This window comes from Protopterus annectens, chromosome 7.part0 (genome assembly GCF_019279795.1).
Source record: "Protopterus annectens isolate FY-2018-M chromosome 7.part0, PAN1.0, whole genome shotgun sequence".
In the NCBI taxonomy this organism is placed as follows: Eukaryota; Metazoa; Chordata; order Ceratodontiformes; family Protopteridae; genus Protopterus; species Protopterus annectens.
In genome coordinates, this window is record NC_056739.1 from 232,897,824 (window position 1) to 232,925,702 (window position 27,879).

The 27,879-nt window shown below is 37.5% G+C and overlaps 1 protein-coding gene across 1 annotated transcript in view; it reads left to right on the plus strand.

The window, feature by feature from the left end:
- The window catches only part of PTPN22 (protein tyrosine phosphatase non-receptor type 22), a 195,578-nt gene that overhangs the window by 125,078 nt on the left and 42,621 nt on the right, over positions 1–27,879 (plus strand). The window contains exon 8 of the mRNA XM_044076163.1: positions 18,235–18,312. Within this exon, the coding sequence (XP_043932098.1) occupies positions 18,235–18,312 (78 nt within the window). The remainder of the gene's footprint in view (positions 1–18,234; positions 18,313–27,879) is intronic.

Below are 27,879 nucleotides of genomic sequence, written 5' to 3' on the forward strand. Positions count from 1 at the left end.
TTAAACTATTGGATAAAAGTATTTCATATACAGAGGTTGTTACACAAATAAATAAGCTTAAATCAAACAAAGCACCAGGTAATTATGGTATTATACCTGAGATATATAAAATCCTTCCTACAAGTACATACTCATTAATACATAAGGTTTTTATTTTGGCCCAAAATGAGCTAACAACCCCCCCATCTTGGCAATATACTTTTATTTCGCCAATCTTAAAACCTAATAAAGATCGAACTAGATGTACTTCATATCGGCCTATCTCATTACTTAATGTTGATTATAAAATGTTTATGAGTATTTTTGCTGATAGACTGAAAACAATTATCCCTGGCATTATAGATGTAGATCAGACAGGCTTCATTGTAAATAGAAATACTTTTGATAATATAAGGAGAACTCTAACATTAATTGATTTTGCAAACAGGAAAAAGAAAGATTTAACTCTTATTAGTCTTGATATAAGCTCAGCATTTGATTCAGTAAGTTGGGACTACTTGTTTACCTTACTGAAATGCATAAACTTCTCAGAAGCATTTGTAAATCTAATTGAGCATTTATACAAAGGAACATTGGCTTATATTAAAATAGGAACATATGTCTCACATAAAATACCAATTTTTAAAGGTACAAAACAAGGGTGTCCACTTTCTCCACTATTATTCACTTTAATAATGGAGCCTTGGGCTAATTTGATCAGAAACAGTACTGACATAGAGGGATTTGATATAGATGAAAATACAACATCCAAAATTCAACTCTTTGCAGATGATGTTCTAATTATATCAGCAGGATCTAATTCTTCTATGCAGTCTCTGTTTGATAAAATGATAAATTTTAAAAGTATTTCTGGTTTAATATTCAATGAAGAAAAAACTAAAATATTACCTATATATACACGAAAAATGCTCTCATTAATGATTTTACTAAATATGTACCCAATTCAGGTCAGATAACTTATTTAGGTATAATATTATCTAAGGATATTAAATCTATTATATATAATAATTATAATACTTGTCTTCTTAATATACAAAATCTCTTTAATACCTGGAATAATATGTTTTTTACTATGGAAGAGAGACTCACAATTATTAAAATGATAATATTCCCCAAGATATTATACTTAATACAATCAATAATACTTCCACCCACAAAAATAATTATCAAAAAATTGAATACACTAATGTTAAATTTCCTATGGGCACCTAATAGACCTAGGATTGCTTTAAAGAAACATACTAATAGCTGGTCTCAAGGGGGTATTTCTTTTCCTGACTTCAATTTATATACTATCTCTTCTATTATGAAAGTTATTACTTTATTAATCGACCAGTCATATGTTGCAAAATGGAAAGATTACTGGGAGATAATTAGTATTCACTTCATCAAAATTTCCTTAACACATAAAAATATGATTATAAATAATTCCATGTTATGGTTACTAAAAGAATTTTGCACTTCACATATTACACCTAAACATATAGTTAGTTACCCATTAAACATTATTATTAGTTATCGTAACTTTATATTCATGCATCCTAAATATAAAGAATGGAATTTTATTATATTCCCTATAATGTATACTCGGGGTGTGCTTTTGTCATCCACTTCTGAAGGAACTCATTTAACTACAGATCATAATTTAAAGTACTGGTATCAGTTGATATCTGATAATAAAGTTAAAACTCTAGATTTCTTAAAACAAGAATTTGATCTAAGAGAAACTTGCTGGTTAGAGGTTCAGACCTTTAGACAACATCTCATTGATAAAATAGATCTAATGTCTGTAACAGTTAAAGAATCTGTCCCAACATTGATTGATTACTTGATATTAAATTTACAACATAAAGTTTCTAATAAAGGTAAACTTTCATACATACATAAAATTATCAGACAAGAAACTTTTTACAGTGTCGATACCTACTGGAATTATTTTATTTCCATTAATGGTGATCCACCAAATCAACAAGATAAACAATATATATTACAATCTGCCTATAAAACTACGTCTTCCATTATCTGGAGACTTTTTACATGGAAATTTTTACATAGATCTTTTTATACACCTTTGATGATGAATAAAATAAATAATAAAGATAATCTATGTAAGAGATGTAATGTAGAAGTTAATGCAGACTGGGCTCATATGTTTTATGACTGTATAAAATTGAAAGAGTATTGGAAGTCAATTAATGAATTTTTGCAGGCTCCTTTTACTGATAATTTTATTATTTCTAAATCTCTTATATTATTTAACACACCAGTACCTCAAAGTGTTAAAAAGGTTAAGCTTCCCTTGTTATGGTCTATCCTAGCAGTGGCTAGACAAATAATAACTAGAAATTGGATTTCAGATACACCTCCTTCGTTTAATGAATTTAAAAATGTTATGAATATAGTGTGCCATATGGAATTGAATACAGTGAAGTTAAGAACTACTAGAAAAACGTCTTATTATATTGTATGGGATAATTTACAAAACTTGTTAAACAAATCTTAACTTCAATAACATGGTATTTTAGTTTAAATCAATTGATCTGATTGTAGTGGATGTCTTTGTAAATACTTTGGTTGTTTTGTTGAATGTTATAATCATATCTATTTTAATCACTTGTATAAAATTGTTATGATATTTTCTTGTATGTTAAAAACAATAAACTTGTTTTAAAAAAAAAGAATCTCCTACAAACTAGCTGGAGGTTGACAGTACTGAATTACAGATATTGTCACTAAATAATGCAGTCTCACTTTAATTTCTCAGAATGACCATATATAATTCATCTACACTGATACTAATAATGTATGGTTCATAGGTTCATAGGTTCATACTAGGCTATCTGCCCTAGGGCATTTATAAGCCTAGCCAGAGTGTGTATGGCTTTTGCCACCCATTTTAAATTAATTTTGCTATGCCCTTTTTCGAGGTTAGTATACTGTGCCTCTGTCTAACAGTGACACAGAAGTGATACCCAGGGTAAACCTACGATCTCCCATCCACTCATCAAGATTCCTCTTGAAGAGAGTCAATGAGGGACTCTGCCTAACCTGGACTGGGATTTTATTCCAGAGTGAAGGGAGCCTCTGGGTTATGAATCTGTCCCTCCAGCATGTCCTATTTATTTCATTGCTGAGGTTTAAGTCCCTCGAGCATGTAGCTCGATGGGATTTGGATTTTCTGAGGTGCAGCATGTCCATTAATTCTGGGTTGGACATGGCTTTATACGTCAGGCAGATCGCCTCTGAGCAGGCGGTATGCCACTGAGTAGAGACGGAGTTTCTTTAACCGGGCAGCATACGGCATCTGTTTGAGCCCCTTGATCCTCTTGGTGAGGTACTTTTGGGGTCTTTCCAGTTGCTGCAGGTGTCTGGTAAGGTACATCCCAAAAGGGGCATTGTACTCAATTATGGGCCTGATGAGGGATGAGTAAAGAGGCACGATGACCTCCCCTGATCTAGATGTGAATCCCTTCATGATTAGGTGGGCTATATAAAATGTTTTTCTAACCACCTTGGCCACGTGGTTGTCAAATGAGAGATTGCTATCAACTTGGGTCCCCAGGTCCCTAATTACTTCTTCTGTACTTAATGGATTACCACCTATGTGGTAATTTGTGGACACTTTGTTTTTGCCAAAGGGGATGACTATACATTTTTTGGCATTTAGCTTGAGGCCATGGCTCTGGCACCACTTGTCTGTTTCTATGAGGCCTTTTTGGAGGATGCTTGTGTCGGCTGGAGAGTCTATTATGGCGCCCAGTTTGCAGTCATCTGCGAACTTGGTCAGCCACAGTCCTTCCATGTTGGCCTGTACCTCCGAGAAATATATACCGAACAAAAGAGGTCCCAAGATTGAGCCTTGTGGGACGCCACTTGTAACTGGTTTGGAGTCTGACATGGCTCCAGCTATTCTAACCATGTGGGTTCTGTCCTTGAGGGAGTTTGCAACCCATCTAGTGACATAGGGGTTTATATTTAAGCTGGTAAGCTTATCTATAATGCCCGAGTGGGGTATTGTATCGAAGACTTTTGCGAGTTCCAGGTAGGCTGTGTGGACCACCTTCCCCTTGTCAATGGCCTTGGTGACTGTTTCAAAGAAATCGACCAGGTTTAAGAGGCAGGATCTTCCCTTAACAAAGCCGAACTGGGTAGGATCCAGTGTCTGTAGGTCCCCAATATCTTTATTTATAAGGTCCATGATGATCCTTTCCATAGCTTTGCAGACCAAGCTAGTGAGACTTATGGGGCAATAGTTTCCAGGATCCATTGAGGCACCACCTTTGTGGAGAGGGACCACTGTTGCTGTACGCCACTCTTTGGGTACATATCCTGTAGTAAGGCTGAGATTGAACAGTAGTTTTAGGTTTGGATTTAGCTCTTCTTGGAGTTCATGTAGGACACAACCCGGGACACCGTCTGGTCCCATTGATGCTGTGTTTCTTGCTTTGGAGAGGGCAGCTCTTACCTGAGCATCTGAGATGTCAGGGGGGCAGCACTCTGCTGGGATAGATATTAGCCCTTTTGGTGGGGGGGGGGAGTTTGCGCTGAACCTGTCAGCTAGGATGTTGGCAATGTCTGTGGGTTTGGTGTATTTTTTGTCATTTTGGACTAATTCTGAGCATATCTGGGACATTTAATAACAAATTATGGGATGCTCTAGAAAAAGCTAACCACTTTTAGTTTCTTTCCCAACCCCAATTTTTCAGTACCTTCCAACCTCATTTCTCACTGAAATCAAACAGGTGTCTATCTCAGACAACCAGTCATATATTTACCAATCCCTCAGACTCTGTACATGTGGTCTTCCTGTACAAATTCCCATATTGCCCACTCCTTCACTTTAAAGTCATTGCTAAAACTGAGGTAGAAAATCTGCTAGAAAAAACTTGACTGTTTTTATTAACTTTTCTTCCATACTAGCCATCTTGATATATTTAAGAAAGGCAGTAAGTTATTAAGGAAACCCTTGGCTTTTATCTTTATCTTAACACTCGCTTCCTATACCTCGCCTCACAGCTACAAACATGTTCCTATCATATCTAGAACTAAAGTTGCCATGCCATCCTCAGTCAGTGTGACTTTTATCCAGTTTCTATCCTTAGACATTTCACTGGGGTTCTTGAAAAAAACAATTTACCACCTATCTTTGACTATATCCCTAAGTATGACATGGTTGACAATAGGCAACATTGTGACTGATGCATTTGCAGTACAAATGCAGGTATATTTTTCCTTACTCGGCACATCTACTCCAGTATAATGCAAGATAAAAATCCAGGAGCTATTTTCCCCAATCTTGGAAAGCCTTTGATGTTGCTGAGCTTTCCCTAATCTTTTGTAAACTGCATTAGACAGATTTTTTTCTAATTATGTCCTACAAATATTTAATAATTATCACATCATTCTCACATCTGCACTCACTGCATCCAGTAATACCCTTAATTCAGCAATGTCCTACAAATGTATTTCAAAAGGCTCTGTTATTGGACCATTTCTCTTTTGGCTTTTCCTCATTTCCTAAATGATCTTCCTTGAGATGTCTATCACACTGACTCTGTCCACTATGATGATGGCAATGTCCTCCTCAAAAGGAACAAAACTGCTTCAGCTCTACTAATTCAACTACATTGGGGACTTTAAACCAGTCTAGAAATAACTTCATAAAAGCAATCCAATAATCAATATTCACAAAAGTTTCTTATTGATCTTTAGATAGGACCAAAAGTTAAAGCATTCTCAGGCTTTTATCATTACAAATAATTCAATGCCCCAGTGCCTTATGTGAAAGAGCAAATAAATCCAAGTTGGCTCTTTGACGAAAATCTCTCCTTTCGGAAATATATTGAAACCCATATTTTATAAACTTTTAGCTCATATTAGACTTTCTTATAGGTTATCTTACCTTCTTACTGTTGAAGTCAGAGCAGTCAGAGCTATTAATTTATTACCTACCAGACTTGAATACATAATCATCATAAAATACTACCCAGCTACAACATGCAGAGAATCGAGCACTTAGATGCATCCATCTTTCCAACAAATTTAAACATCATTATCTTACTCTTAGTAAAGGAAAATGGCTACCTGCAAACTGTAGGGCTATATGTCTCCTTCATACACTCACCTTTAGATTTCTCACTTAAAGACACTGCTTAGCCCTGCTTAATAAAAAGTACATCAAATACCCTTCATATTTCCTCCATCATTCTAATGCTGTTTTGCTAGCTTGGCCTCCATTTACTTTTTCTGTCTGCAAAAAATGTTTCTATAAACTAGACTGCACCTGTAATAATTCTCTTCTTCATGTTATTAAGAAAATAACCTCATACTGATCAAGAAAGCTCTGCATTCTCATTTATTTAATGGTAACAAATGTAGTTGCTTCACAGACACTGGTTAAGAAGTATATTGTGATAATTCTGACATTATGGCCATGTTGAGTATTGTTTCCTCCATAAATGGGCAGTTGTATGAAAAATGAGGGGGTATAATTTTTTTTCAGTTTCCAAAAAATATGTATATAATCATTTGATAGTACTGCTTTTCCTGTTCAGATTCAGTTTCATGACATTTATTATGTTTTACAATATTTGCAAATTATATTTAAGATTGACTCTGGATCCATATTTGAACTGCATGTGCTATTTAATGTTGCTATGTATTTGTGCTTTGCTTTTAAACTCCTTGTTCACAAACTATGTGTATTTTTTACACTTTGTTTTTGCCTGAGTGATCTGGGTCATGGCTGAAAAGGGTCCATGGAACACCTCAATAAGTAATTAACTAACTAACCAATTTGTGACACTACAATAGAACTTGCATCTTTTGTTCTACTTACTCGTGTTCTTTTTCCATCATATACTTATCAATTCAGGAGAATTTTATTAGGTACTTGCAATAATACAAGATAACCCTTTAAGACAAAAAAAACTGAACTTGTTAAAGCACTTCTGAATGTCTTCTGCAAGTGATTCCATGGAATCAGCATCATGATAACTTGATATTGGACAATCAATCTGATCATCCAACACCTTCTGTGCAAAGCTATGATCTGCACTCACTCCTGGTACATAAAACTGATAATTTGCCTCCCTCTGTGAATGATATGTTTTTCTCATCCTTCTTTTATCTGGTCTGACACCAGTTTTGGGGCCATGGGGGCATGGATTTATGTCTTCCTACACTTCAGCAATGGTTTTATTGCAGAGAAAGTTTGCATATGATAAGGTTGTGGGCTATGGGCCTTCAATCTCTTCACCATCCCAAAATCTGATAATAGTATGTACTATTGGCCTTGCATCTCTACCACCATCCCAACCATCTGATAATGGCATGGGCTGTAGACCATGGATCTCTATCACCATCCTTATCTAGAAGGTAACTACAATCTGGAAAATATGGAATATAAATAAATAAATAAGAGTCTTTATTATGTAATCGAAAAACGTACTCATTGAACATGTCTTCATTGCCACATAAACAGCAGAAGCACTAATCACCAAATGGCCACTTCAGCAAATTATTTCCCAGGGGAAAAATCGCTTGCCAAACAAAAACAAAACTTTCAAACCCTACAAAGTCGGGGGGCTTTGCCCCCACATCCCTAACTAAATATACCAACCCCAAGCTCGCACTACAGTGGGGAAAAGGGCAAATCCCTCACAACAGCCAAGCAGTTTTTTCCCCTGGGAAAAAATTAGCTGAAGTGGCTGTCCGGACATTAATGTTTTTGCTGTTTATGTGTCAGTCGCATAATATAGACCCAATAAATAAATATGACCAAAACGCAGTATAAAAATAAGTAATTGTTGTTTGGCCACAAGAACATGTTGCAAAATAAACACACTACTGCCTTGGGATACTGCTGACATTAAATATACAAAAATAGGGATGATCACTTGCTTCCAAGGTCTTCCTGTCTCGCATTGCTAATTTATCAACAATAACTGTAATCTGTCAAAATTACTACATTCACGTGCATGTACAATAAATTCCAGACGGGCTAGTCTTACTTCTCATTTTAAAACCCATTCTTGTTTCAACAGTAGATACTGCTACCAGTTAGAGCCAGTATACCACACTGATGTCTCCAGTTACTGTATCCCTTTTAAAATGAACCATCTGAAAAGTACTAACTTATTGTAGTTTTAGCTGAGCAGACTATCTCTCTTTTTCTTTTTTCTCTCTTTTGAAGAGAGTATATAAAATGTATGGCATAAGTAGTTTGTGCATTACATGTCCACTGGTTCTGTTTAGGTAAAGGAGTTCAAAGAATTCAGGCCATTAATAGCATGGAAAGATAAGCAAAGAGTCATATCTCAAGATTCTGTATGAGATTTATTAGAAGAATAGGAGTTCAAATTCAGCTGTATATCTAGGTTTATGTACATCTAAAATATTTTTGATGAAAGTACATTGAGGTCTCTCAAGCTGGTTTATGTACTTAGTATTGCTCATCTTGTATCTTGAAATAAGACGATACAGCTGAGTGTTCATTTAAGTAGTTTATGGGTGGCCTAATGGTTAAGGTGTTTGCCTTCAAACACAAGGTGCAGGGTTTGAGTCTCACAAGGGATAATTGGCTAGGCTTAAAATGGCTCGCAAGGGCAGTTAGCTTAGTACTAACCTATGAAACTATGAAACTATTACCCACAAACACATTAGGATGGATGACTGGAACATAAAACTTAAATGAACAAACTAAATGACTGACTGCTACACACACGCATGCTTTCATTCCGGTGGTGCACTCAAAATGGCACTCTTGCTTGCACATGCTCTGTACTTGTATCCATGTCCCCATGGACTGGAATGGTTGTTAAAGGTACAAAGCACACTCAGATCTACATCCTCCCTGTTTGACTACTCTGTTATGCAAATAAAAAAATAACAATTGGATAAGCATGCATATTTTACAGATGTATACAAACAATAACAATCATGTCCAGATGTATTTGGGATTAGGTGTTGAGATACAACCTGATTTTGTAATGTAATAATTAGAACTGGGTTTAGCAACAGGGACAGTCTCTGGGGATGGTTCTGCTTGAGGATTTTCAGAGATGCTGGATCCTTTCGCTGATTGCATCCTCACTATCTCTCCTTCTGTTAATGGATTCAGAGGCTTGCTGGTCTTGTCATAGTAGGACTTTTGGAACAAACATTTCTTTAGGAGTTGAGCTTTTACTGCCTTGTTGTTTTTAGCCCCTGGAATCAATAAATTCTTACTGATTGGTAGGGTGGTTCTGGTTTGTCTCAACATTATCCTCTGGGCAGGCGAACCAAGTGGATTATCACGAGGAATGTTCCTGAGCTTAAGCAGATTTAGAAAAAATATCAGTTTCGTCTTATTTAGATTTTTCCAACAGCTGTTTTGCCCTTTGAACTGCACATTGGATCAAGCTGTTTGATTGTGGGTACTCAGGCCTACTCATAATATGAACAGTTCCACATTTCAGCAGATCTTTTAAACTGCTGATTTGTAAAATGTGCACCATTGTCACAAATGATTTTATGCAGACTACCATGGACAGAAAAATGTCTCTTCAACTTTGTAATGACATTACTAGACAGGAGGTTAGGAAGTAGGTCAATCTTGAACCAGTGTGAATAAGAGTCTACTATCACCAAGTAATTTTGACCATTTCATTCAAAAATGTCTGTAACTACTGTTGACCAAGGTAGCTCAGGAATCTGGCTTAGCTGAAGTGGTTCTTGTTGTTGATGCGGCTTAGTACTATTACAAACAGAGCAAGCTGAGCTCTCCCTCTCAATATCTTTTGACATAGAAGGCCAAAATACTAGCCCTCTCAACCTTCTTTTGGTAGAGTCAGTTCCTGAGTGGCCACAATGCAAGATTTTAATATACTCTTGTTGAAAGGATTTTTGAACAATCACTTTTGGACTTTTCAGGATGATATCATCTTCCATCAAAATCTCGTTTCTGTAAGAAAAATACTGTTGCACATCTAGTGGTAAACAAGATTGCTTTGCAAGCCATCCTCAACTGATAAAGTGGTTGAGCTTCTGGAGAACTGGATCTGAAGCTGTGTGAGTTCTAAGCTCATAATGATGTGTGGAAGAAACATTTTTCACTTCCATTACTTCAAAATCAGTTTTCTCATTTTCATGCTGTTCATTGTTTTTTCTGAGTGATCTGGATAAAGTATTGGCAAGGTAAAGAAGATTGCCTGTTGTGTAAACCAAGTGAAAATTATAGTTTTAAAATTTTAACATCATGCATTGCAATCTTCCAGGAGCTGTGTGCATTGACTTTTTTAAAATAGTGACCAAAGGTTGGTGCTCAGTCTCAATTTGAATAGGTCGGCCATAAATATAATCATGGAACTTTGAACATGCAAACACAATTACCAAGAACCCTTTTTCTATCTGAGCATAGTGCATCTCGGTTTGGGTTAGAGTTCTGGATGCATAAGCTACTGGTCTGCCCTCTTGAAGAATGACTGCACCAAGACCAAACTCCGAGGTATCTCAAGAAAGAGTTACAGGTTTGTGAACATCATAAAATATTAAGGTGGGTGGACTAGCAATTTTCTGTTTTAGGATATTGAATGTTCTTTGGTGTTGTTCCAGCCAGGACCAGGTTACATCTTTGCAAGTAAGCTGCCTTAGCAGTGCTAAAAGCTCACTTAAATCTGGGATGAACTTGCCCAAATAGTTGACCATTGATAAATCCACGAAATGGCTGGTATTTAGACAAAGTAGAGAATGTAGTAATGCTTGAATGGGAATCTTTGTTTGTATTCCCCAAGCATTACTATAAAGTATGTTCATATACTATAGTAGATATTTGACGATCTATTTGTCTTATGGAAAGGACCAGCCAGTTTGATACCAGAATTTATTGATTATCTAAATAATACAACTCAATTTTACTTATAATGTGGAGTCTTGGATACATATATTTTATATTTAAAAATATCTTACTCATATGATATCTGAAATGTTTTTTCCAAGGGGTTATCCTAATAATTTAATAAAACCAATACAAACCTATATCATGAAAGAATGTTCAAGAAGGTTGTTATTGTGTCCTTACTTATAGTCCATATGTGAACACCCTCAAGGAGATACTCTTAAAACACTGGAACCTTTTTAACATATCAGATGACTCTATTAGGAGGCTATAATGCTAAGACACACCACAAAATGTGGATCTTGCAAACAGTGCAGATTAATCAATACTAGCAAGGTAGTGAAATTAAATAACATCATAGAGATGTGATGCATTTTATATAGGCAAAACAGAAAGGAGATTCAAATCTATGAACATACATATAGGATAAGAAAGAAGGCCCCCAACAATGCATTAAGCAGGCATATTATAGACAGGGGTTTAGCATCATAGATCATATTGATACAACAACTTATTTATCCCTCCTGGAAAGCAAATGGCAAATGATTTGTGATGCAACCACCAAACCTGGCCTCAATGATCACATAAGCATTAAACCCTTCCTCATATTTGACAGTTAATGTAGTGATTCCAACATTAGCATTTTATTTATTAGTTATTAGCTTTCAATTTTTTCACTCTACATTTGAGATGTGACCAGTTAGGTAGATTAGGACGATCTATGTGTGTACTTTTTATCATGTACATACTTTTTATCATGTACTTTTTATCATGTACATATTTATTATGTGATATTTATTATGTGACATTTTTATTTTGATACATTGATTGTCTCATTAATTGCACCACAGTTTTGTCACCATTGAATGTATATTGACGAGGCATTATAGCCCTTGTGAGTATTTTTTAGCACATTTATTCTTGTGTACATATTTTGTGTATACATTTTTATTCATTTATTCATTTATATATTTATTTTATACTTCATATACAATATCATGAATTTATTTATTCATTCATATTTATATATTTATATACACTAATTTCTATAAAGTCATTTCATACGACTTTTATAATATTGCACTCTATCCATATACATTCTAAATATGAGATATTTATATATCAAAAATATTAACCACATTTTATCAGTTAGTTTATTTTTTTTTTTTTTTACACAGTTAGTTAGTTTTTTTTTTTTTTTTTTTTAAAATAACTATAGTAACAGTTTTTTTTTTTTTGACTTATTGCATTTATTTTACACATTTATACATTTCTACACATGTAATTTTTGTATGCTTGTTGGCATAAACTCTGAAGGATGTATAATAATTCAATCATTCAATTCATTGTTCTGATGAAATCTGCTTTGCAGATTGTGTATTGTGTTCTGTTACGTTACTCAGTACAGCCCTGTTCTTGTGGAGTGGATCATCAATAAAGCTGTTAAAACATCGTTCTTGGTACTGTGCCATTCCTTGTGCAACCAGCCATTTTGTGGATTTATCAGTGGTTTTTTCTTCTGTTTGTTCTTAGTTGCAAATAGTTGACCATGCCAAGAAAACATTATAAGGGGGTCACATCGTCTGGAGCTGGAATCTCAAGAACTGCAGCTTGCTTGGAAGGATCTGCTTGTAAGCCTGAACTGGTAAACAAATGACCTACATAAGTAATTTCTTGTAGCCTGAATTTACATTTCTGAGTATTCAGCTTAAGATTTACTTCACAAGGATGTTCCAGAACTTTCCTAAAGTTTCGATCATGTTCGACTTCACCATTGCCTCCTAGAAGAATATCATTCACTATTATAGCACATGGAAGTCAGAAAAAAATTAGTTCCATCACACTTTGAAAGACTTCATTGGCAGAATTTATCCCAAATGGCATTCTCAAAAATCTGTACCAGCCAAATGGTGTATTGAAAGTGGTTAGAAATTAAGATTTTTTTGGTCAAGCAAAATTTTCCAAAATGAACTTTTTGCATCCAAGACAAAAAAAAAAGTGGCATTTGCTATAACATCAGCAACTTCTTCGACTGTACACATTTGATGATGAGGTCATTTTAGTGCTTTGTTCAAATCTCTTGGATCAATACATATTCTACTATGATTTGGGCATTTCTTATGAGCTACCACCATGGAGGATACCCATTCACTTGGTTCGTCTACTGGACAAATCACTTCTAGATGCATCATTCTATCTAGCTCAGCTTTGACTCTGCCCTGCATGGCTACTGGAACTTTCTGTGCTAGTCTGATGACTAGGCTTCCCTCATGCTTTAACTTCATGGAATGCAGAACTGGGAGTTTGCCTGACTTGTCTTCAAAAAGATCAGCATAGTCAGAAAAAAATAGTTTGTGTGAAATTTTTGTTGTTACACATGCTTACTTTGTGGACTTCTCCATTAAATGAAAGCAGTCTCATTTTCAAACTGTCTCTGAGGCCTAACAATAACTGTACATGCCTCTTGACTATGTAAAATTGCAAGTCATAGCTGTTCATAACAGAGTAAAATGAAAGCACTACTGAGCCTTCTGTTTGGATTTCTTCACCACCATAAGCAACAAGCTTGGCAAACTTTGCAAGTCTCTCACCATCACTTACTTTAGCAAACATTTCTGCTGACATAACATTGTGTTTTGATCCAGTATCAACCTTGAGCTCTACAAGTCTGCCATTAATCAGAACAGTGCAAAATAATTTATTCTTTGTCCACATATCTACTGCATTAACTGTTTCACCAAGCACAGACAGACCATCAGCCTAAAAAGTAGGGTTGCATCTTTCTAGTTCATCAACCTGCCTCTTTGAATGCTCTCTTTTAATAAAAGAATGTACCCTTTTTCATTTACAGAACTTCATGAAATGATTCCACGTTTTACATGAGTGGCACTGCTAACCAAAAGCTAAGCACTTCTCTCGCTTGGGCTCATGGCTGCCTCCACAATTATGACAGTTGACTATGAGGCTTGTCACAGATTTTGCTGAATCACCCCTATGCTTTATTGAGTGTGCCCTGTCATTTAACTGAAGCTGCCCTGAGTTTCGCTGAAGCAACCATGCACTTAAGCCTGTATCTTTTAACCTTGTGCTGCGTACTATCAACATTAGCATTGGAAGGCACTGCAAGCATACTTTTCTCATTTGTAAGCATATTCATGTGCTTTTCTGTGAGCTCATATATCTGACAAATCTCTATGGCCTTATTCAAAGTTAAATCACTGGCTCATAGAAAAATCTTTCTCACTGCATCATCTTTAATACAACACACAAGCCTGTCTTTTATCAACTCATCTCTTAAATCACTAAATCTGCAAATGTTTCACTGGGCTTTTGATCTCTTGTGTAAAATATTTGCCTTTCCATTGTAATATTCATTTGGAGATGCACATTTCTCTAAATTTACGTTTTAAGCATTCACAATCTTCCCAAGTTTCAGCCGGTACCACAATATAGTGGTTTTCCTCCTCCTCTGCATACACAGCTGGGGCATACATAGCTCCCTTTCAATGGCTTCTGAACCAGCTAAATTAAGCAGAATAAATGCCTTTGTACATGCGTCTTTATCAGAAAAAGCTGCCTGTATGAAAATATTGTACTCTTGCTCAAACACTCTCCAATTTTTAGCAGCGTTATTATCAAATAAAACTGGACCATTTCTGTGAAATTCTTCTGCCATGCCAACAAAATACCTTTGTAATTGTGTATAAACACACACACCAGGTACTTGAAAAAAAAATTCAACTGCACAATACTCTCTTTGAAATGACTGTATTCTGTGAAATAACTATACTGTAATACAACACATACTTACAAACACTTTGCATACTACAGATACTTTAGCTTTAGTCAATATGAAAAAGAAGCACATAGCAAAAAAAATTAGGTTGTTTTCCCTTTTTTATATATTTTATGTGATTTGGAAGTTATCACAAACATTTATGTAAGCATTTTGAGTGCTTTTATCAATATATTGTAGTTTTGAACATTTTGTTTAATTAGAAAGTAATTTTGAACATTTTGTATGCTTTGTTTTATATTTGTTGAGTATCATTTAAAGGAGTTTTAGTACCTGGATTTGTCTTTCTGACTTGTTTGTGAGTCATTTGAGCATAGGACAATCCACTCTTGTATATTCGTCCAGTTGTAACTGTGCACTTCATGGTTTTGAAGAAGTTTTACTTTGGATCCCAATCTGATGCTGTGTCACTCATCTTGTATATTCAAAGACGATGGGGCTAGGCATTCATTTAATTCAATTACACACAAACACATCAAAATGGATGACTGGAGCATAAAACTTAAACAAACTAACCGACTGACTTGACTGCTACACAAATGCATGCTTTCACTCTGGCTGCTAACTCAAAATGGCACTCTTGCTTGCACATGTTCTGTACCTATATGCATATGCTCATGGACTGGAATGGCTCTTAAGGGTGCAACATGCATTCTGATCTGCATTTAGCATGGTACATGCTGAATCAGGAACTATATTAAATGGAGGAGCTATTAATAGATAAGTAAAGAGGGACTATAAGTTTAATTATTTGGACGATAAACATACCATTAAGAATATATTGTGCAAGGCAGAAGGGTTTTGTTTTCACCACACAGCAGTGCTGGTCAAAGAAGAGTTTGTTAATATAAGTACACAAGTGCCTGATGACTGTGTCAGACCTAATTGACTATATGGTATGTCTTAGTGATGGCGGATTTGCCAAAGGTAAGGTCATGATTAATACACCAAATATTTGTTATACCCAGTCCTTGTTAGCTAATTTGAATATCAGCAGGGGATTTGATGACTGTCCTCATTTTGCAGTCATAAACAATCTTGGATAACCATTGTTCCTTAATATGAATAATCATGTTAGAAAAAAGTATATATATCTGAGGGGTCTCCTGATAGACACTTTTGGTATATGACTTGCAATTGTTTCTCCCTCTAGACTATTAATGTCATGAGTTCTGTTAATCAGCCAATTACCCAATCAGCAAACTATGCATATTATTAATGTTGGACTGGAAGAGTTCCTCAATAATTCCAGCATGAGAGAGAGTTTAGAGGCTTTGACAGGAAATGGCACCTTACGAGACATGATTGTTTTTTCTTTGTTTTGTTTTTTTTTTTTTTTTTTTTTTTGGCAGTGAAAACAAGAGATGCCATGCTTCACAGTTCTTTTCCAATAGATAACAGCAAATAACTTTCCTGAGACTCTTATGTTTTGTGGAATTATACTGTGTCTAGATATAACATAATTACCTAAAAATTGTATTTCTAGAAATCTACATGAGAGATTTCTCAATGGAATTCAATCAAACACAGACTTGTTTCTTTGTGTACAAACAACAGATAACTATTGTAATTATTTGTGCATAGTGTTTGCTAAATTGGATTCAGATAACTTGTACATGTTAACTTAATGATGCTTGTAGGACTTTTCCATGCAATTTAGACTTTCCAGTAGTGGGCTTTTACTTTATAAAAACAATGAGAGAAAAACAAGAATCAAGACACAATCAAGGCACATTCATTTAGAGAATTATTCAGAAAATCAATAAGTGCAGAACATTACAAGAGAAAAAATAATCTAAGAAAACAGGTAAAACTACACTCTAGGCATAACTATTTATATAACTAACACTGCTAGATAAGCTGATTTTCTCTGGCAGATTAAGACTTTAAAAATGTCATCCATACAATTGACAGCTTTTTAATTGACAGCTTATGTATGTATTGTTTAGGGTGGCCATGGTGGTGCAGTGGTTAGCATTGCCACCTCACAGCAAGATGTTTTCTGGTTTGAGCCTCGGCTGGGGTGCCTTCTGTGCTGAGTCTGCATGTCCTCCCTGTGGTCGCATGGGTTTCTTCCGGGTGCTCCAGTTTCCTCCCACATCCTAAAGACATGCTGTAGGTGGATTGGACACTCTAAATTGCCCCTAGGTGTGAGTTTGTACATGTGTGTGTGTGTGTGCCTTCTGTGGAAGGTTCGGCACTTGGCTGGCAACTCATGACCGTAAAACTCCACTGCCAATCATGAGCGGACAGGTGATCTGCTGTGGCGACCCCTAACCGGGAAAAGCCGAAAGATGTATGCATTGTTTATTTAAACATTATTTTATATTATAAAACAGCTACAGCCAGGAAATGCAAATATAGTACCAGGATATCAGGTTTTAGTCCATCCTTTGAAAATCGCAGTATTGTAATACTAAGAAGTCTATTTTTTTTTTTGCTTGCCTGCTAGTAATAAAACATTTTTTTAACTAAAGCTACAATGTTTGACTATAAAATTCCTGTCTAGGTCTATTACACACTGGCCAATACCCTTATCAATTAATAAATAAGCAGTCCCATGCTTTTTAATGAAATAAATAAAACTGTCTGCCAAAAGAAATAAAGAAATCAAGTACATGCATTAAATATGCAAAGAGATAACTGTTCTCTGGGGAAGCATACAATAAAGGTTTCAAACACATAGACTGCATTTTAAGAATTGTAAATGCAATCTAGCCCTGTCATTTGTCTTGAAACTCAACTCATTAATATATAGTAACAGTTTTTAAACTTTGAATTTTAAACTGACCCAAATGACTTCTAGTATGCAAGATACCTAGAGAGGGTTTTTCCATCTGACACACTCATGAGTCAACACTGGTAGATATATAGGTAGCACAGTTGCATTAAATGTTTTATACAGGATGGATGAATTTGGAATGTGGAGTGTGCAAATTAAGCCATGGTTTACCTGGTAAACCATACAATGAAAAAAAAAATAAAACATACAACGTTTCGACTTTGTAAAACTATCTAAAGTGTCTAAAAAGAATTTGGGTATTCCAAGAGGGTACTAATTTACAGACAAAGAAATGCACAAGTACAGGAAAATACAGAATATGTTGGGGAAAAGTGCCATATTTTTATATAAGGAAAAAAGACAGAACAGCTTTGTGGTCTATAATTAAATTTCACGTTATATAAATTCAAATCATAATAATCAATTTTTCGGATAGGATCCTCTTCTGAAAAAAGTTTACATCATACTTCACTTATACGAAAGTACTTCTTTCTGAAGTCAAACAGATACATTAAACACATTCTGTCTGTATCGCTGCTATAAAAAATTATAATGAATTAAACTACATAGAAATCTTCTTCTTCTTCTTTCGGCTTTTCCCGGTATGGAAATATAATAGCTGTATGATGCCTGTAATTTAACTTTGACAGTTCACAGCTGCCAACCTCACTAGTATTTGTGTCAGTATATTTTTTTATAAAATGAAGTAAAACTGTTACATCACTACAGTTCACTAGTAATCTAATATTAACACAGTAAATATGTTTACCTTTTGTTTAGATAGTACCAGAGAACTTCAACATTTATAGTTTAATTCAAGAAATGAGAACACTCAGACCAGCCATAGTACAGACAAAGGTAAGCTATATATATATTTTTCTACTGTTAGAGCAAGAATTTAGAAGAGTGTTTGTAACACATCTTTAATTCATGGTGGCACAGATTGAACCACTATGGTACAGTTGGTTAGCACCTCCAGCTACTTACCAGGGTGTGATGCCCCAGCATTGCAACTAACTTTTATGGCACAGTTATAAAACAATTTAATTTCAACTATGTTCTTCAAGTTTTACCAGTTAACCCTCTATGTTCTAGTTTCTACTGTTAAAACATATACATTTACACAGGTACAATAGTTTATATACATTTCTGTTGTTTTCCATAAGGGTACACTGTGGATACATCTTTACGTTTAGTACAAATCCTTTTCACACACACTTTTTTACTAACAGCTTGATATACAGACAACATACAGTTCTAATACATTTGTAACACAAGCATATGAATCATGTTGATATTCACAAATGACACATGACCATTCACAAAATTCCAGACAGCTGTGCTGGCAGTATCTCCCTTTATCACACTTCTTTATAAATCATATTAATATTCATAAATTACATAGAATTATTTACAAAATTCCAGATAGCTAGGCTGCCAATGTGACATTTCTTCCCACCACTGAAAACTTGAGTAAGTTTTTCAAGTGACCCTTGAGAACTGTTCCTTGAGAGGGTGAGCCTATCTGGGAATACACTACTCCATACCATTTATCTTGAAAGCCCATCTGCATTGGCATTACTTACCCCACTGTAGTGCTGCACTGTCATATCATATACCTGCATCCCTAGGCTCTAGCTTAGTAACTTGCCATATTCCTGCCTGGTTCCCTGTAGCCACAGGTCCCCCTCAGACTCCTCCTGCCTCCTATTGCAACTACTAGGCAACAGGGCCTCCCTATCATGGTAAGGTTTCATCTTGTTAACATGGTACAGTTTGTGCCCCTGCCTCCTTCCTAGCAGTTCTACCATGTAGTTAACATCACTCTGACATGAAATTGGCACCCCTGTCAGTCAGTATTTCTTCTGGGAAACCTACCCTGCTGACAACATCTAGCAAAGCATTTGCCACCTTTTCTGCCTCAGTGGAGGACAATGCCACTGCCTCAGGGTATCTGGTAATATAATCTACTACCACTAGGATATACTTCTTCCCTCTGGAACTTGGAGTACACAGAGACCCCATAATATCCTTAACTACCCTCTGAAATGGCTCGTAAATTACAGGCAAAGGCATCAAATGAGCTTTGACCTTGTCTCCTGCCTTGCCTACCTTTTGGCACTGCTCACAGGTCCTCCAGTACCCTGTTACAACTCTGGAAATTCCAGGCCAGTAAAAGTTCTGCATAATATGTCTATTGGTACACTTTATGCCCATATGACCTGCAAAGGGAATATCATGGGATATGGGTAGAAATGCCAGATAGTAGGCTTTGGGCACTACCAACTGCTGTATTCTCTCATCTTCTAGCCCTCCCTCAGGGGTCCACTCTCTCTATACAATAACCCTTTGTCCCAGTATACAGATTCCCCTTTTCCTTGACAGTCAGGTGCTTCACCAGCTACCTCCCTCAGGCCTTGTAATGTAGAGTCTGAGAGCTGAGCCTGTCTCAACACTCTCTTTGTAACCCTTCCCATCTCCCCTTCCACAGGAAGTCTGGTATTCTCTGACAGCAGTGCCTCACTGTCAGCCTAGGTGCTGCTACTCACCTCTGCCCTTACAGTCACTCTGACCAAGGGTACATCAGTATCCACAAGCAGCTGGGGTTCATCTTCATTCTCACTGCTAAAGGTTAGCCCCCTCTCTGAAGTAGCCACCTCACCAGTCCTGGCTGCAAGTGTGAAGTCTGTCTGGGCCCCCCCCCCCAGGCTACCAGATCCACGTGCTTGTCTCCAAACTGGATTGCATGTAACTGCATGCACACAAGGTACTGCATTATCAAAATCATTTCTTATCAGGACATCTGCAGGGATGTCCTCAAATGCGCCTACTTTCTTGCTTCCTTTTCCACCCTCCCAATCAAGGTGAACCCTAGCCAACAGTATTTGGAATGGGGTCCTTCCTAAAGCTCTGACTGGAGTAGACTGCCCAAGCAAGTAGTGCTCCTCTTTAACCATTGCAGGCTTCTAAATTGTTAGGTCAGAGGCTGTGTCTCTCTCAGCAGTGGCCTCTTTCCCATTTACTAAGGTAGAATATAACCTCTTGTGGTAGTTTGGTACCCTTGTCTCCAGACAGCTCACTGATGACATTCTGTCATTCCAACTTACTTGCTCTTCCATCTTTTGTTCCCCACCTTGCCTCTGTGGTGGACATCTATATGCTACATGGCCCCACTGGTTGCATTTGAAACATTGAACCTTTGGTATTGGACATGTACCTGAACTAGTGGCTTCCCCTGCTACTGGCAGACTCTGTTGGAGCAGTTTATGCTGCCCATCATGGGTTCCCTTAGACCCATGAGCAGTACTGGGTATCCCTTTCCTGTGCAGTGATGCCCTGCTTACTAGGTATATGTCTCCCTTTTCCCCAACTCATCTGCTGTGTTACATTCTCATTTCACTAACCAGACTATCATGTCATCAGGCAAAGTGCTAAGAGCTTGTTCCCTCATCGAAAGGTCTGCCAGCCCTTCAAAAGTGGTGACCTGACACCCACTCACCCACCTATGAAAATACATCCTTAGATCAGCAATACATTCACACACACTTTCATTTGCCTTGCGTCTATACTCACAAACTTTTTGCTATAAGCTTCAGCTGTTAACACATTCCTTCCAGTACAGCTTTGTTGAGTGTGCACCTTTAACTCCCAGTGGGTGTAGCTTGAGCTTGTAAACAATGAAGTTATCAGCTTACAGTTCTAACAAATACTTATTGACAGATGTCACATATGAATGCAGTTCTGTATGCCACCATGTATGCTTCAAGATAAAATATTATGATACCTTGTATGTAGCATGGTTTAGGAATTATTAATTTAAATATGAGCAAGCAATATTTGACGCCTAGAGGCGCAGTAGGAGGTAACTGCAGAAATGCCTGGAGGCGGACTCAGCTGTAATGAGTTCTTAAAATTCTCTAAAAGTCAATTCTTAACTGTATTATAATTTAAGCAATCAGTATCAGATGTTTTAAAAATAGCATTTACAACTTTGCCATGGAGTAAGGGGGTCAGGAACCATACCCACAGCCATTGGTCAACATTATACTGTTTACATACCCTTTCAAACATATGAATAAAACTGCAAAAATTGTCCCTCTCTGTAAATTGTCGAAGAGATTTACTGATCTTTGTGGCTTCTGGGGTTCAGTTACTCCATACCCCATTACCTCCATGACCCTGGCAAAGGGTCAGCATCTCCTTCTCATGTTCCCTCTGCCTTTCATTCTCCTCAGCTTCCAGATGTTAGTTTCTCTGCTGATTCTAGTTCTAATCACTTTGCCTCCAGTTTAAGTGTCTTTAACTCCAGACATAATTTTAAGTCCTCTGTGGAAAGGTTGAACTGTCCATTCTCAGAGAGTTGCGCATCTTCAAGGCCAGAGTGATTGTCCTACTGGTTGCTAGTCTGCAATGTAGCTGTGAGTAAGGCTGCAACAATTTCTGCTTTAGTCAGGTTAGCATGCATCATTCCTTTAGTTTGGCACATCTCAGACAAATGGCTCCTTGTCAGCTTGCCATACTCCTCTGCTTACATCCTTACCTGCTCTCTCTGACTAACTAAGCTAATAAAAAAAAATAAAACAATTGTGATATGAAAATCTGATTGTTCACTGTGTGGCTGAATGAGAGCACAAATACCTTCAGTGACCACTGTTGACAGGCTACAGGAATTCAATACCCACACCACAGAATCCTAATATGTGGATATCCTACCACTACAAGCCAATTAATATGTGATTTGGATATTCCACTACTGCCCACCAATTAATATGTGAAGCTCCAGCAATGACCCAGTAATCAAGGTCCTCAATCCTCACCACTGGCAACAGTGAGGGATGTACACACTGAAAGGATGACAAGTACACACACAGTAGCATGCAATTTCCCCTATGAGCACACAGAGACCAAAATAAGTCTGGGACTGGTTTCTCCTTCTTTCACCAGTTGCCAATAAGACTCCCCACTGGCACAGCTATAGGGGTGAGATCTCAGCTGAGTGGCCAAACCGACACCTTCAGCACCCTCTCTGTCCAACCAGTGTTTTGTGTCTCTGCCCAAGTAGCACACACACACACACACACACACACACACACACACACACACACACACACACACACACACACACACACACGAGTCTACTTCATAACATTGAAATTTAATAATGTTGAATTTCATAACATTGAGACCAAAACATCTAAATCCCAAAACATTGAAAACCCAAACCATTGAAAACTCAGAACATTGAAAGTGTGCTTCATAGCATTGAAAATTACAATGCATATGTAAATAACATCCTCTCCATTTATAACAACACCTAACTTAAAAACATACTTTCTACAATATTTCTGCCCCCCCCCACATTCCCCGTAAATTAAATATACCAACTCCAACATTGCACTACAGTGGAAAAAAGTTAAGTTCCTAACCTTATTGTATCACAATCACCATACAGAAACATACTAGAAAGTGTGTTTGTTAGGTGTTGTAGGAAAAGGGGATCTTATTTACTTGTGCAATGTAGTTTTCAGTGTTATGAAGCACACTTTCAATGTTCTGATTTTTCAGTGTTTTTAATTTTTGATATTATGGTCTCAGTGTTATGAAATTCAATGTTACGAAATGTCAGTGTTATGAAGTAGACCCACACCCACACCTGGGAAAGGCTGGCACAGGCTTACTAGCTATGCCCCCTTCTGCCCAGACTAAAAGGTAGTTTTCACTGCCACCAACCACTACTTATCAGCTACTTTAAGGCCCTAAGCAAAAGTTGTCCAATTTTACTGTGTAATGTTATTATTAATCCAAATGGTAGTTTAACAAAGAGCAAGGCTATTATGAGTGGCCTGCACAATGTCACCAAATAGATATGCAAGTACTCTTAGAACTTAAATATCTCTAGACAGACCAGCCACAACTGAAAGGTTTAAATACATTTAATAATAAATAATAAAATAACAAGACAATACTAAATATGTATGTACAGTGATATCAGAGTTCAAAATCACAGAAAATATTTAAAATGACATTGCAGGACAGTCTCAAATAAATACAGAAAACGTCTAAGGTATACATCACAATAATCTGTACTGAATCTAAGGGAAATTACTGTACCCTTGTTAACTTACTTACAGCAAGGTAAGTGTGATGAATAGATCTTCTAGCTGATGTTGTTGCCAAGTCAAAGACAAATACAGAATACCCAGTCTCTCTCTCAGAGACTTCTTAAATTAATTTATCAGATATAGTTGCTGGGATACTTGCAGCCTGACATCACTTTTATCATCTGACTATCAATTCCCAGCTAAACCCCCCTGTTGCTTGAAACTGCCAGGATTTAGAATCTCCCTGTGAAAATACATAGCTCTCAAATGTCTGCAGCTGCTGGAAGACATAACACAATAAAACACTTACAAAACAATGCAGAATGCTCCCTAGTTTTAGACATCCTCTTTCCTTGCTGCATTGCAACTAACTTTTATGACACAGATATAAAACAATTTAATTTCAACTATTTTCTTGAAGTTTTGCCAGTTAACCCTCTATGTTCTAGTTTCTACTGTTAAAACATATACATTTAAACAGGTACAACAGTTTATATACATTTCTGTTTTTTTCCAGTGGGGTACACTGTGCATACATATTTAAGCTCACTTCTGTACCAGCAGATTGATATACAGATAACATACAGTTCTAATATATTTGTAACACAAGCATATGAATTATGTGGATATTCACAAATGACAAATAGCCATTCACAAAATTCCAGACAGCTGTGCTGGCAATATCTCCCTCTGCCACACTTCTATATAAATCATATTAGTATTCACAAATGACATATAATTATTACAAAATTCCAGATAGCTAGGCTGACAATGTGACACAGGGTCATATTCCTTTCATGGCGCTCAGTACAAATGACTTATTAAAGTCTGATTATCTACTTGACTAGTTAAAGAATATGTTTATCTGGAAAATAATGCAGAGGATTAAGGATATCAACTGTTAACCACCACCTTCTTATGGTACAAAGTTTGGTTACCTCAACCTTCATTTTCTTACTGAATGACCTTGGGCAAGAGACTCAACTAGACAGCACGTTTGGGAATTGAGTTTTAGTGTCCTTAATGGTCTCCTGGATTGCATGTCTGGCAACTACCCATGACCAGAGTAACCCAACATCATGTGCTGAGACACTATATTGTAGAGTGAAATGAAGTCTTGGGGCAGTTTAAAGCAAACTGCATCTCTATTCCTAACAAAATCGAAGTCATTTAGTGGTACATGGCTTGAAATAATTTTAGAAATAGCTTTGATGCATGGTTTTAAATGGTCTGAGAGAAAATAAATCTGGCTGTACTGATAAAATGAAGCCCAACAAAAATATATCTAATGCTTCATTTTTTCTTTATAAAGCTAGAACTGTGGATTTTAAACTTCTCATATATTCCTTGGAATTCAGACACTCTGTTAACAGCAAGCATCTAATGAAGACTAAGGGTCACTGAAGATTACAGAAGACATAATTATGTTATTGCTACTTCCTTATATTGATTACAGTGAGTGGCATAAATGTGTTTTAGGAGATGTTCTTGAGAAAGGAGATAATAATATGTCATTTGGGACTGTGGTTTTACATACTACACATTGGGTGGAATTCAATAAAGCCTACACAGAGTGATTTTCTGTGCAGGCATAGTGGCATGGCCCCAACACAGAAATCAGCAGCTTTGCAATCCAGTAAACAGAGCAGAGGAGCATGCACAAGCGTGCAGACACAAAAGTGTCCATGGTATGCAAATCACCTGATAAGCAGGTGAAATGCATACAAATGAGGGTGATTTGTGATCCATTAAGCAGAAAGATATCCGGGCATTTTTAGTTTCAGAAGTGTACACGGAATAAAAATGTGTACAGAAATGTAAAAATTGAAAAGGGTCTGTAAAAGCCCAATTAGAAGGCTGGAAATGTCAATGTAGGCACTGATATGTGCAAAACTATGCCCTGTGAGTCCAAAAGGTAATACAAATTAATATAAAATAATAATTTTTGAATACACATATCACATTTGGGCAGCATGCAGCAATGCACAAACATGCCATTATACAATATGCCATTATACAAAGAAAACAATTATTAAAATGTTGAAAAATCTAAAAATAAGACATCTGTAAAAATAATGTATTATAGTGCCCTGCATGCAGTATGTACAATGGTAGGTTTCAGTGGTTGGTAAGGAAGCAGGCCTTGCAATAGTGAAGTATCCAGGACATATGCAATGATCTGTATGCAAATGAGGTGGGGTTACTGAATAGCAAAAATGGGCCACTGTGTCCATAGATAAAACCTGTGTAGCCTCAGAACTGTGTTGGTGTTAGCAGAACAGGTAGCTGACATCAGAAAGGGGTGTGTCACTATATGTTTAAGTGGATTGGGGCTTAGCGGTGCCTGTTTGCACGCCACGCAGCTCAGCTAAACAGGGGTGTGTGTCTACTGCTGCTAAGCTTTGTTTAGCTGTGGGACACGTGTTTTAGCTGGTTTAAGCTATGCTGAGTATGCCTGTCCAGACGGCTGAGCAGTGTTTACACCAGCACCATGGGTTTGTATACCACACCACAGCGCTTAACAATGAAGGCATTAAAAAAATACAAGGAAATAGCTTGGGAAGGCCAATCATCTATAAATTACTGATAAGCCCTGTTCCACTGCCACTGGGCAATTCAAACTCCTCAGTGATATACCTGGCAAGTAGAATGCATCATAGTTAGCCAATCACACAGGCTGCATCTGTAGCACACAGTCTGATTCTCCCCAAATGCACTGCACCATTGGAGTACAGACTTGGGAATTTTAACTGGCAGAATGCTAGGGGCTGCTGCTGCTCTGCTACATCTGTATGTGCTAGAGGCTGAGGTCAGTGCTGATGCTGACAATAGGCCTAGACTGAGAAAGAGAAGAGTGCTCAGGTCCAGGGTAGCCTACTAGGGCCTACATGAGCTGGTGATTATGGAGCACTACAGGGTGGACAGGGACATACTACAAGAACTCACAGAGCTTTGCTGTCCTCTACTCAGACCAAGTGCCAACAGAGGGGAACCCATCCCACTGGAAACAAAGTATGCGTAACCCTTAGAATAATAGCTGCAGGTACTTTACAAAGACCAACTGGAGGCACAATGGGGGTCTCACAGGCATCTGCATCTAGGGTACTCTACTAGTTCCTGTCAGCCATGCAAACACATGCCCAGTGAGCACATTTACTTGCCCTGCACCCATGAGGAGAGGGCCAGCAGTATGCATCTCTTCCACCATGTAGCACACTACCCTGAGGTGCTGGGTACATGGACTGCAGTCATGTACACATCAAATCACCTCCCTGTGAGGAGGGTAGAGTCTACATCAACTGCAAGGGGTATTACTCCATCAACTGCCAGTTCATGTGCAATGCCCAGGGTGTTATCATGAGTGTGTGTGCTTGCTGCCCTGGCAGCTATCACAACTCCCATATCTGACATGCATCACAGCTGTATCAGATGTTTGCCAGAGTGGACATCCTATACGGCCACCTATTGGGGGATGCTGGCTATGCACTGGAACCGTAGATGATGACACCCATCAGAAATGCACATACACCTACAGAAGAACACCATGAGGCACACTCACAAACATGGCACATCATAGATCATGTGTTTGGGCTGCTCATGTCACAGTTCTTGTGCCTCAATATATCAGGAGGAGCCCTGCAGTACTCTCCAGCAACACGTGCATAGATGTTCACAGTATGTGCCATGATACACAATATGATCCTGCGGAAACATCTGCAGCAGGACCATCACAGGGAAGGGACAAACAGCCCCTCACCAGTGCCTAGGTCTCCACAGTCACAGTCACAGGCAGACTCAGAAGAGGAACCCCCTGAGCCTGTCCCTGTAAGCAGATGTAGGACATGCCCAGTATACCCTGGCCTTGGCAAAAAGGCAAGGCATAGTCCATGCACTGAAAACATAGGGTCTTAGGGGATGACATCTCACTCTGACTTGCATACATGTAGAAAGGATGCCAGCCACACCACACAACCTCTATCTTACCATGTATTGGCTGTGTATTGTGTGCATAAGACTGAGTCAGCCAGAAACACAGGTGTCTCAACTGCTGCATCCACAAGGTAAGTCACTCTCCTTCACTACAAATGTATGGGGTACTAGATTATGGGAGCATATGTGTGGACCTGCTGCATGTATATAAGGGAATATAATGGGTTGCTGGACTACTTGCAAAAAACTAACAGTGGGGTAGTAGACTATGGGAGCATATGTATGGACCTGTGCATGTAAGGGAATAGAGTAGGTTGCTGGGCTACTTGCAGAAAGCAAACAGCTACTTGGGACAACAGGTACTGTATGCAATACTGGGTGCCCCATAATATGC